This window comes from Hyla sarda, chromosome 4 (genome assembly GCF_029499605.1).
Source record: "Hyla sarda isolate aHylSar1 chromosome 4, aHylSar1.hap1, whole genome shotgun sequence".
Classification (NCBI taxonomy): domain Eukaryota; kingdom Metazoa; phylum Chordata; class Amphibia; order Anura; family Hylidae; genus Hyla; species Hyla sarda.
Genome location: NC_079192.1, coordinates 66,825,355 through 66,838,289, shown reverse-complemented (window position 1 = coordinate 66,838,289; position 12,935 = coordinate 66,825,355). Strand labels below are relative to the sequence as shown.

The 12,935-nt window shown below is 42.7% G+C and overlaps 1 protein-coding gene across 3 annotated transcripts in view; it reads right to left on the bottom strand.

Moving 5' to 3' along the window:
* LOC130368057 (zinc metalloproteinase-disintegrin-like crotastatin) overlaps positions 1-12,935 on the bottom strand; it is a 111,391-nt gene that overhangs the window by 55,306 nt on the left and 43,150 nt on the right. For all 3 annotated transcript variants that reach the window (XM_056571285.1, XM_056571287.1, XM_056571286.1), the window contains exons 9-10: positions 12,175-12,246; positions 11,928-12,097 (exon numbers count right to left, since the gene is read on the bottom strand). In XM_056571285.1, coding sequence (XP_056427260.1) covers positions 11,928-12,097; positions 12,175-12,246 — 242 coding nt within the window. The remainder of the gene's footprint in view (positions 1-11,927; positions 12,098-12,174; positions 12,247-12,935) is intronic.

Here is a 12,935-nt window from a genome sequence, read left to right as displayed (position 1 = left end):
CTCTTGTGCCCAGGCTTTTTCCCACATGAATTGGACACTATCTCTCTTATCTTATCTAGGCTTCCTGATCAACTACGACAAATCTGTTCTTATACCCTCTCAACAAATGGAATTTCTAGGCTTTTTGATAGATACTCGTTCGGCTCTTTTGAGTCTCCCTTTGAAGAAGTTAAAGACTATTCGCAGGGAGATTCGTTCTTTGCTGAACAAGGATATTATTTCTCTACGAGCCATTGCTCGGATAGTCGGTCTTTTATCAGCCTCAATTCAGGCCATTTTTCCTGCCCCCTTACATTACAGGGCCCTCCAACGATTGAAAATCCAACATCTTCAACAGGGCCTTGGGTATTCGGACGAGATACCATTATCCTCAGAAGCCAGAGAAGAATTGGTCTGGTGGCTTCATCATATCCAGGAATGGAATGGGAAGACGATTTTTCTTTCCAGACCAGATGTCATCTTGGAGTCGGACGCCAGCCTGGTTGGCTGGGGCGCTCGTTTCGGATCCCTTTCTACGGGAGGCAAATGGTCTCCCACAGAATCCGTTCTTCACATCAATTGTCTAGAACTCAAAGCGGGATTTTTCGCCCTGAAGAGTTTCATAAGAGACATGTCCCATTGCTGTGTGCTCCTTCGCATGGACAACATAACTGCTGTCCAATACATAAATCGATTAGGAGGGACAAAATCAGAACTGCTCGTCAATATTGCAAAAGAACTCTGGCATTTTTGTTTGGACAGGGATATTACCCTGAGAGCAGAATGTCTACCAGGTTTATCCAATTCTGTAGTGGATTGGAACTCGCGTTATCTTACAGATTACAGCGACTGGAGATTGGATCCACTAATATTTCAACAACTCAATCTTCTTTGGGGACCCCTCTATCTGGACCTCTTTGTGTCCAGACTCAATCGCCAACTTCCCCGGTTCTTCAGTTGGCGTCCGGATCCAGAAGCACTAGGAGTAGATGCTCTTCTCCAATTTTGGCCTCATCAACCCTTATATGCCTTTACACCCTTCAATCTGATTTCCAGAGTTCTCATTCAAACTCTCCTTCACAAATCTACAATAGTCCTGATCACTCCGTGGTGGCCGACTCAATCTTGGTTCCCACAAATTCTCAGCATGGTTCTGGATTTTCCCAGGATCCTTCCCCCATTACAATATCTCCTATTAGATCCCTCCAACAACCCTCATCCGCTAATACTATCACAACAACTTCCTCTAGTTGCTTGGTTGATTTCGGCCCAACCTCTTTTGACTCAGACATTTCTTCATCAACTAGAACTATCCTCTCCGAAGCCTGGGCTCCAGGCACCAGGACAGCTTACCGATCAGCCTGGAAGTTTTGGGCTGATTGGTGCGCACAAAGGGACTTGGATCCCATTCGTGCACCTCTGCCCCACTTCTTGAACTTTTTATCTAAATTATTTGATGATGGTAAGGCTTATCGCACCATTAATCTTTATCGATCAGCAATTTCCTTTTACCATGAACCTGTCAACGCCATTCCCATTGGACAAATCCCTATTGTATGTAAACTACTTAGGGGTATTCGACTTAAACGTCCCCCAGTACCTAAATATCATTCTAGATGGGATGTCAAATTGATCTTGAATCTCTTTAATTCTTGGGAAGATAATGACGCCCTGTCGCTTAAACTCCTCTCTTTTAACCCCTTAAGGACCAGGCCATTTTACACCTTAGGACCGGAGCGTTTTTTGAACATCTGACCACTGTCACTTTAAACATTAATAACTCTGGGAAGCTTTTACCTATCATTCTGATTCCGAGAGTTTTTTTCGTGACATATTCTACTTTATGTTATTGGTAAAATTTTGTCGATACTTGCATCGTTTCTTAGTGAAAAATTCCAAAATTTGCTGAAAAAATTGAAAATTTTGCATTTTTCTAACTTTGAAGCTCTCTGCTTGTAAGGAAAATGGATATTCCAAATAAAAAAAAAATGTATTCACAAATATAATATGTCTACTTTATGTTTGCATCATAAAATTGACGTGTTTTTACTTTTGGAAGACACCAGAGGGCTTCAAAGTTAAGCAGCAATTTTCCAATTTTTCACAAAATTTTCAAACTCACTATTTTTCAGGGACCAGTTCAGGTTTGAAGTGGATTTGAAGGGTCTTCATATTAGAAATACCCCACAAATGACCGCATTATAAAAACTGCACACCCCAAAGTATTCAAAATGACATTCAGTCAGCGTTTTAACCCTTTAGGTGTTTCACAGGAATAGCAGCAAAGTGAAGGAGAAAATTCACAATCTTCATTTTTTACACTCGCATGTTCTTGTAGACCCAATTTTTGAATTTTTACAAGGGGTAAAAGGAGAAAATTTATACTTATATTTGTAGCCCAATTTCTCTCGAGTAAGCACATACCTCATATGTTCATGAAAAGTGTTCGGCGGGCGCAGTAGAGGGCTCAGTAGCGAAGGAGCGACAAGGGGATTTTGGAGAGTATGTTTTTCTGAAATGGTTTTTGGGTCTTCTGAGTATGAAGGTACCCCATAAGTGGACCTGAAGTGCACTACGGGCGAACTACAATGCTCAGAAGAGAAGGAGTCATATTTGGCTTTTGGAGAGCAAATTTTGGTCGGGGGGCATGTCGCATTTAGGAAGCCCCTATGGTGCCACAACAGCAAAAAACCCTCACATGGCATACCATTTTGGAAACTAGACCCCTTGAGGAACGTAATAAGGAATAAAGTGAGCCTTAATACCCCACAGGGGTTTCACGACTTTTGCATATGTGAAAAAATATATATATTTTTTCACTAAAATGTGTGTTTCCCCCCAAATTTCACATTTTTTGCAAGGGTTAATAGCAGAAAATACCCCCCAAAATTTGTAACCACATCTCTTCTGAGTATGAAGGTACGCCATAAGTGGACCTGAAGTGCACTACGGGCGAACTACAATGCTCAGAAGAGAAGGAGTCATATTTGGCTTTTGGAGAGCAAATTTTGCTCGTGGGGCATATCGCATTTAGGAAGCCCCTATGGTGCCAGGACAGCAAAATAACCCCCACATGGCATACCATTTTGGAAACTAGACCCCTTGAGGAACGTAACAAGGGGTACAGTGAGCACTTACCCCCCACTGGTGTCTGTCAGATCTTTGGAACAGTGAGCTGTACAACATTTTTAATTTGCACAGCCCACTGTTCCAAAGATCTGTCAGACACCAGTGGGGTGTAAATTCTCACTGCACCCCTCATTACATTCCGTGAGGGGTGTAGTTTCCGAAATGGGGTCACATGTGTTTTTTTTTTTTTTTTTTTGCGTTTGTCAAAACCGCTGTAACAATCAGCCACCCCTGTGCAAATCACCTCAAATGTACATGGGGCACTCTCCCTTCTGGGCCTCGTTGTGCGCCCCCAGAGCACTTTGCGCCCACTTATGGGGTATCTCCGTACTCGGGAGAAATTGCATTACAAATTTTGGCAGGCGTTTTTCCCTTTTACCTGTTGTCAAAATGAAAAGTATAGGGCAACACCAGCGTGTTAGTGTAAAAAATTTATTTTTTTACACTAACATGCTGTTGTAGACCCCAACTTCACCTTTTCATAAGGGGTTAAAGGAGAAAAAGCCCCCCCACAATTTCTCCCGAGTACGGCGATACCCCATATGTGACCCTAAACTGTTGCCTTGAAATACGACAGGGCTCCAAAGTGAGAGCGCCATGTGCATTTGAGGCCTGAATTAGGGATTTGCATAGGGGTAGACATAGGGGTATTCTACGCCAGTGATTCCCAAACAGGGTGCCTCCAGCTGTTGTAAAACTCCCAGCATGTTTGGACAATCAACGGCTGTCCGGCAATACTGGGAGTTGTTGTTTTGCAACAGCTGGAGGCTCCATTTTGGAAACAGTGGCGTACCGGACATTTTTCATTTTTATTGGGAGGGGAGGGGGGCTGTGTAGGGGTATGTGTATATGTAGTGTTTTTTACTTTTTTTTTATTTTGTGTTAGTGTAGTGTAGTGTTTTTAGGGTACAGTCACACTGGCGGGGGGTTACAGTGAGTTCCCGCTGCGAGTTTGAGCTGCCGCGCAAAATTTGCTGCATCGCAAACTTGCAGCCTGATACTGTAAGCCCCCTGCCCATGTGAATGTACCCTGTACATTCACAGGGGGGGGGGGGGGGGGGACCTCCAGCTGCTGCAAAACTACAACTCCCAGCATGCACAGTTTATCAGTGCATGCTGGTAGTTATAGTTTTGCAACAGCTGGAGGCACACGGTTGGGAAACACTGAGTTAGGAAACAGACAATGTTTCCCAACCAGTGTGCCTCCTGTTGTTGCAAAACCACAACTCCTAGCATTCTCAGGCATGCTGGAAGTAGTAGTTCGGCAACATCTTTAGAGCCAGATGTTGCCGAACTACAACTCCCAGCATGCTGGGAGTTGTAGTTTTGCAACATCTGGAGGACTACAGTTTGCAGACCACTAATACAGTGGTTCCCAATCTGTGCCCTTCCAGATGTTGCAAAACTACAACTCCCAGTATGCCAAAACTGTCCAGGCATGCTGGGAGTTGTAGTTCTGCAACATCTGTAGGGCCAGATGTTACAGAACTACAACTCCCAGCATGCCTGGACAGTAAGGGCATGCTGAGGATGTGTAGTTTTGCAACATCTGGAAGGGCACAGTGGTCTCCAAACTGTGGACCTCCAGATGTTGCAAAACTGCAACTCCCAGCATGCCCAGACGCCAAGGGCTGTCTGGGCATGCTGGGAGTTGTAGTTTACAGGGTCCCATTACAGAAATGCATGTCGCTTTACGGCGACGTGCATTGCTGTAAAGGGCCCGACCGCGGCTGAAGATCTACTCACCTGTCGCCGCCGCCGCCATCTTCCTCGCCGGGATCCGGGTCTTCAGGGACGAGGTAAGTACCGGGGCCGGTCCCCAGCACTCCCCCGTCCCCCGCCGCGTCCTCCGGTCTTCCTCCCGTCCTCTCCGGACTTCAAGGGGCCGGGCAGGGCGGGAGGAAGTAACCGCCCCCCCCTCCTGCGATTGGTCGGTTAACCGACAGATCGCAGGGAACAGGAGGAGGTGGCAGGCTTGCCACCTTGCTCCTATACTTTAGCATGGTCCTGGCTGTCTGTAACAGCCGGGATCATGCGAAATTACCGGGCGGTCGGGTCCCAGAGACCCGATCATCCCGGTATCACCGCAGATCGCAAGGGCGATTTCCCTTGCGATTTGCGGCGATCGCCGACATGGGGGGCCTACATGGCCCCCCTCGGCGTTTGCCCTGGATGCCTGCTGAAGGATTTCAGCAGACATCTGCTTCCGATCTCTGCCCGGCGAGCGGCAGAGACCGGAAATACAACAGGACGTTCTCTAACGTCCTTGGGCATTAAAGCCCAGGTAGTGAGGACGTTAGAGAACGTCCTATGTCCTTAACAGGTTAAACTTACTACTCTTCTATGTTTGATTTCCATCAAGAGAGTTTCTGATGTCAAGGCCCTTGATATATCTCTTCGCCAGTTCTCCCCTCAAGGTGTTGTGTTTAAGATCAACAGAAGAACTAAAACTAACATTCAGGAAGTTTTCTATCCGGCTTTTCCTCACAATGATAAGCTCTGTGTGGTCAGATGTCTCAAGTCTTATGAAGCTAAGACAATTTCCATCAGGAATAGTTCCTATTCTCAACTCCTTATATCTTATTGCAAACCGCATTTACCGGTTTCTTCTGCCACCCTTGCCAGGTGGGTTAGACAGGTAATGTCTTTTGCCCACATAGACATTTCTCTTTTTGGCGCCCATTCCACTAGAGGAGCAGTTTCCACCAAACTCTTACAATCAGGTGGCTCTCTTGCCGACCTTCTCAAAGCTGCAGATTGGTCTTCTGAGTCTACCTTTAAAACCTTCTACTTTAGACCGGAATCTCATGTTTCTATGTCTATGCTTTAATTTAGTTGTTAGTATTATCAATGTTATTCTATGCATTATAGCTTTGAACTTGCATATAATGCGAATCCCTCCTGTCTGATATAAAATTGAAGATTTTCCTAAACCAGTTGACGGAAAATATAGATTTTATGAAAGACAGGAGGCGAGCATTATCCCTCCCTATTTCCCATCCCTGTTATTTTTCTAATTTTGTCGTTTCAGCATATTAAGAAATTTGACTTCGGGACATGCTTGACCTTACTCGTTTGTTCATGGATTCTACTACTGGTGTTTCTACAACTCTACCTACATTTCACTGCTTGAGGAACGTCAGCTTCACCTTCATCTTCTCACCTGTATCTTCTTCAGTAGTCTTCAAGGTTTTTGGATTCTCCTTCAAGTTGAACTGGTTGAACTTTTATTTCGGGTCACACAAAGAAAGAGGACTAATGACAGTCAATGGGTCCTTATATAACCTGGGATACACACCTATTGGATACCTGTTGTGACAGCATGTTTGTGTGTGCTTACCTGACACCTGCGTGTGTTACCAAAGTTTTTTCTCTGTATTACTTGAATATTACGTTTTTGGGCTGCTATGTGTTTGCAGTAAAGAAAGATATTGCATATAATGCTCACCTCCTGTCTTTCATAAAATCTATATTTTCCGTCAACTGGTTTAGGAAAATCTTCAATTATAACTATAAAGCTGGCCATACACATTGGAATTAAAATAAGTTAGCCTAATTCACTAATATTGATGGGATTGGACCACCATTAAAAAACATTTTTTTTTTAAATCAACTGGTGCCAAAAAGTTAAACAGATTTGTAAATTAAACAATAAAAATATTTGAGGCTCAAGGTCTTTGGATAAGGAACACACTTGTTGGTTAAGATATATCAGATATTTATTAATTAGTTTATATCAAACTGATAATCCGGGATCACAGGGCCCTTGTAAATCCACGGAGTCAGATAGATTTAAATAAAAAATATAAAATCATAAATTCATATATATATAGAAATTCATAAATATAGAAATAAAAATATATCTATAGATGTATAAGACCACTGGAAATGATAGCAGCTAATTCAAATCGGCACTCTGGATAGTGTTTGTTTATAGGTAATGTCCATAAAAGTGCCAATGCAGTCCTAAAAGTATATCACAGTCTTTCACACTTATAGATGTCCTTTTATAACAGTTGAGTGGCAGTTGAGTAAGACTCAGGTGTCTGTGACCTCAGACTTAGATACTGCTCTGTATGTCATATAGAGCAATTCTAGGATACTGTATTCCGCAGAACTGGTTATTCGAATGTCGGCAGTAAATTCAAACTATGCGCATAGTATTAAAGTAGGTTTAGCTCACCGGTCCGGATGCAATTATTCGGAGGTATAGTTACCGCTCCTTGCTTGTCCTCAGCGATGTCAAGCAGCCGTCTGTCCCCGCTCTCTGGCCTGAGAGCGCACCGCTGGAGTCTCTGCCGACTCCTATTAGCGCGGTGTTAGCGGATGGTGGGCGATGTATACAGGGGCTGCAGCGCTTGCAAGGCAGGTATTCCAGGTGGCATCCTCGTGCAGGTAGCGCGCGCTCCCGGTCTCTGACCGCGCGCTCAAGAAATGTCCGTGTGATAGCTGGTAGTTACTGTGGACTGCAAATGGTAATAGTTCAGTGGTCTCATATGTCTCTTGGGGGGGGGGGGGGGGTCGCCGGACGCGTTTCAGCACCCACTAGGTGCTTTCTTCAGCGGCTTAAATATATAGGTCCTGGGGGTCTCAAAGTATCTGTTATATAGGGTTGAGCTCCACCCTCCATTCTGATGTCATACCAGAGTTGTAAACATTATAGTTTATGATATGATTCAAAAAGTAGTAAATGAGATATATTACATAAATATCAGAAATATCTGAACGCATATGTATAATTAGATAAATACCTATGTATGTGAGTGAATACATTTATAAATTTGTATGGGAAGATATTACAAATACTAAAATTGTTCATACTAATGGTGAACTAATAAAAATCAATAAAAATTGAAAAATTGATGACTAAATAGTTTCAAGAACCTCAGACTGTTCTGAACTGATATTTTAATAATAAAATAAAATACACCTATAGAAATAAAAATAGAAATAAATATGAATAACAAATTAATCAATGTAATATAATGATGCACTAAATAGGACATGAATCAAATGTGTGTGTCCAGTGTGGAGAAGTGGGGAGTGGGACCCTCCCAGGACCGATCGGCGTGCTAGAAAACAACAGGCAAACGTCGAAGGGTCGTTAGAGGGGCCCACCCCCTGGGGGTCTTCTTCTACCTAATCTTGAAAACCAAACAGCTCCAGATCGTTATTTAGGCCTTTCGGGGCTAGGGAACCAAATTCAAAAATCTTCCGTGATTCTGCCCTCGACATTTTAGATATGAAATTACCTCCTCTCCAGTCTTGTTTTATTTTCAGTAGTGCCACATATTTTAGGTTGTTGGGATTACCCTGATGGCAGTGTTTGAAATGGGCAGACAAAGGGTGTTTTTCGTTCTGTTTCTTTATATTATAACGGTGTTCAAGGATCCGGGTTTTCAAGGCCCGTGATGTCCTGCCTATGTATTGTTTTTGGCACGGACACTGTATTAGATAGACTACACCTTTGCTGCCACAGTTCAAAAATTCATTTATTGTAAAGCTGAAATCATTAGATGTAGATTTCACCAGAGCTGTGCGTTTCTCAAAGTTTGTGGATTTACAATTGGGACATTGTCCACAGCTGAAAAAGCCTTTGAGATCCATTATGGTTGATGATTTGGTATTTGGTTTCTCCTGTCTCACAGTGGGGGCTATTTTAATACCCAAATTTGGGGCTCTGGTGTAGACAATTGGGGGTCTTGATGGAAGAATCTCACCCAATGTCTTATCCTGTTGGAGAAGTGGCCAATATTTCTTCATTATATTTTCAATCTTACGATATTGAGTATTAAACGAAATGACTAGTTTACAATTATCTTTCTGATTAGTGGGGGCAGTGGCTGGAGTCTTAAGGATAAAAAAAAAAATTATGTAATGGATATTCTTTTTCAAGGAACTGTTCCCTTGAAAAAGAATATCAATTACATAACTTACAAAAATCTTTAGAAAAAGTTAGAAAACTAGACAGATCTACATTTTTTATCCCTAAGACTCCAGCCACTGCCCCCACTAATCAGAAAGATAATTGTAAACTAGTCATTCCGTTTAATACTCAATATCGTAAGATTGAAAATATAATGAAGAAATATTGGCCACTTCTCCAACAGGATAAGACATTAGGTGAGATTCTTCCATCAAGACCCCCAATTGTCTACACCAGAGCCCCAAATTTGGGTATTAAAATAGCCCCCACTGTGAGACAGGAGAAACCAAATACCAAATCATCAACCATAATGGATCTCAAAGGCTTTTTCAGATGTGGACAATGTCCCAATTGTAAATCCACAAACTTTGAGAAACGCACAGCTCTGGTGAAATCTACATCTAATGATTTCAGCTTTACAATAAATGAATTTTTGAACTGTGGCAGCAAAGGTGTAGTCTATCTAATACAGTGTCCGTGCCAAAAACAATACATAGGCAGGACATCACGGGCCTTGAAAACCCGGATCCTTGAACACCGTTATAATATAAAGAAACAGAACGAAAAACAACCTAAAATATGTGGCACTACTGAAAATAAAACAAGACTGGAGAGGAGGTAATTTCATATCTAAAATGTCGAGGGCAGAATCACGGAAGATTTTTGAATTTGGTTCCCTAGCCCCAAAAGGCCTAAATAACGATCTGGAGCTGTTCGGTTTTCAAGATTAGGTAGAAGAAGACCCCCAGGGGGTGGGCCCCTCTAACGACCCTTCGACGTTTGCCTGTTGTTTTCTAGCACGCCGATCGGTCCTGGGAGGGTCCCACTCCCCACTTCTCCATACTGAACACACACATTTGATTCATGTCCTATTTAGTGCATCATTATATTACTTTAATTAATTTGTTATTCATATTTATTTCTATTTTTATTTCTATAGGTGTATTTTATTTTATTATTAAAATATCAGTTCAGAACAGTCTGAGGTTCTTGAAACTATTTAGTCATCAATTTTTCAATTTTTATTGATTTTTATTAGTTCACCATTAGGATGAACACTTTTAATATTTGTAATATCTTCCCATACAAATTTATAAATGTATTCACTCACATACATAGGTATTTATCTAATTATACATATGCGTTCAAATATTTCTGATATTTATGTAATATATCTCATTTACTACTTTTTGAATCATACTACCTATCTATATATTTTTTTTTTCATTCTCTATATATTTTCCCATTTCTATATTTATCGATTTTTGAGTGCTGACTAAGTGCTCTTTTTCATTTTATTTACCTTTATTTGTATTTTTGTTCACTTGCTGTTTCTAATTCTCGTAGAGTAAGTGTTCCCCTTTAATCTGGCTCACCGAATACATAGTCATTCATAAATATGTGAGCTACTATAATGTTTACAACTCTGGTATGACATCAGAACGGAGGGTGGAGCTCAACCCTATATAACAGATACTTTGAGACCCACAGGACCTATATATTTAAGCCGCTGAAGAAAGCACCTAGTGGGTGCTGAAACGCGTCCGGCGACCCCCCCAAGAGACGTATGAGACCACTGAACTATTACCATTTGCAGTCCACAGTAACTACCAGCTATCACACAGACATTTCTTGAGCGCGCGGTCAGAGACCGGGAGCGCGCGCTACCTGCACGAGGACGCCACCTGGAATACCTGCCTTGCAAGCGCTGCAGCCCCTGTATACATCGCCCACCATCCGCTAACACCGCGCTAATAGGAGTCGGCAGAGACTCCAGCGGTGCGCTCTCAGGCCAGAGAGCGGGGACAGACGGCTGCTTGACATCGCTGAGGACAAGCAAGGAGCGGTAACTATACCTCCGAATAATTGCATCCGGACCGGTGAGCTAAACCTACTTTAATACTATGTGCATAGTTTGAATTTACTGCCGACATTCGAATAACCAGTGCTGCGGAATACAGTATCCTAGAATTGCTCTATATGACATACAGAGCAGTATCTAAGTCTGAGGTCACAGACACCTGAGTCTTACTCAACTGCCACTCAACTGTTATAAAAGGACATCTATAAGTGTGAAAGACTGTGATATACTTTTAGGACTGCATTGGCACTTTTATGGACATTACCTATAAACAAACACTATCCAGAGTGCCGATTTGAATTAGCTGCTATCATTTCCAGTGGTCTTATACATCTATAGATATATTTTTATTTCTATATTTATGAATTTCTATATATATGAATTTATGATTTTATATTTTTTATTTAAATCTTCTGACTCCGTGGACTTACAAGGGCCCAGTGATCCCGGATTATCAGTTTGATATAAACTAATTAATAAATATCTGATATATCTTAACCAACAAGTGTGTTCCTTATCCAAAGACCTTGAACCTCAAATATCTTTATTGTTTAGTACTTCTTTATCAGACACCTTAGGTACAGGTGTCAGTTTCAGTTGCCCAGGTCATTGTAGTGAATCTTTCCGCAGGAGCCTCTCTGTTCTTTACTAGATTTGTAAATTACTTCTATTTTTAGTACTTTTCAGCTGCTGTATACCACAGAGAAATTTCTTTCCTTTTTGAATTTCTTTTCTGTCTGACCCCCAGTGCTCTCTGCTGACACCTCTGTCCATGTCAGGAACTGTCTAGAGCAGGATAGGTTTGCTATGGGGATTTGCTCTTACTCTGGACAGTTCCTGAGCATACAGCAGCTGATAAGTACTTGAAGGATTAAGATTTTTAAATAGAAGTAATTTACAAATCTGTTTAACTTTCTGGCACCAGTTGATTTAAAAAAAATTGTTTTCCACCGGAGTACCCCTTTAATGTTTATGGTGTTCTACTAACTCTATGGTGTTCTATCAACTTAGTCCAGGTCGCTGGAGGCTTACGTGATAAACTGGGCATTGTCATGAGGCTTCCTGGGCAGCAGGGTCTGAATCCTCCACTCACTGAATCTTGTCAGGAGAACGCTGACATTGGAGACCACCTGTATCTGATCTGCAGAGTCCCAGATTTCGATCCCAATGAGGGCAACAAAAATATTGATGTTTTTATAAACCTGTGCAAGATGGAAGAGATGAGTCTGGATCATACGAGTATCTCCAGTAGAAGTGTATATGATACCGGCAGTCTTACCTTATTCACATAATTGATGATTTCAAACAGTCGCTGTTTAACACTCTGTATATTGCGGTTATATTTATTGTACTAGGAGAACAGAGAGTAGATGAGATGTGAGAACAGCTGTACAATCATTGTCTGTCTGACAGATCTGTAATATATACTTGAATGTATAAAAGGCAATAGACAGATACCGTATTTTTCGCTGTATAAGACGCACTTTTTCTTCCCCAAAACTGGGGGGAAAAAGTCGGTGCGTCTTATACGGCGAATACACCCCTATCGCGGCGGTCCCTGCGGCCTTCAACGGCCGGGACCCGCGGCTAATACAGGACATCACCGATCGCAGTGATGCCCTGTATTAACCCTTCAGATGCAGCGATCAAAGCTGACCGTCGCGTCTGAAGGGAAAGTGACACTAACCCAGCTGTTCAGTCGGGCTGTTCGGGACCGCTGCAATTTCATCGCAGCGGTCCCGAACAGCCCGACTGAATAGCCGGGTTAGTGCTTACAGGACACCGGGGGGGACCTTACCTGCCTCCTCGGTGTCTTCTCCATTCAGGGATCCCCTGTATGGCCGGCGCTCTCCTTCCTCGTCATCACGTCGTCGCGTACGTGCGTCGGCGTGCGTAACGACGTGATGGCGGCGACGGAGAGCGAGGATACCCGGCCGGCAGCAGAGACGTTCCGGAGTGACGGGGACACGGCGACAGCGATGGAGCGACATCCAGGGCAGCGGTGACGGGTCTGGAGCGGCGGGGACACGTGAGTATTAC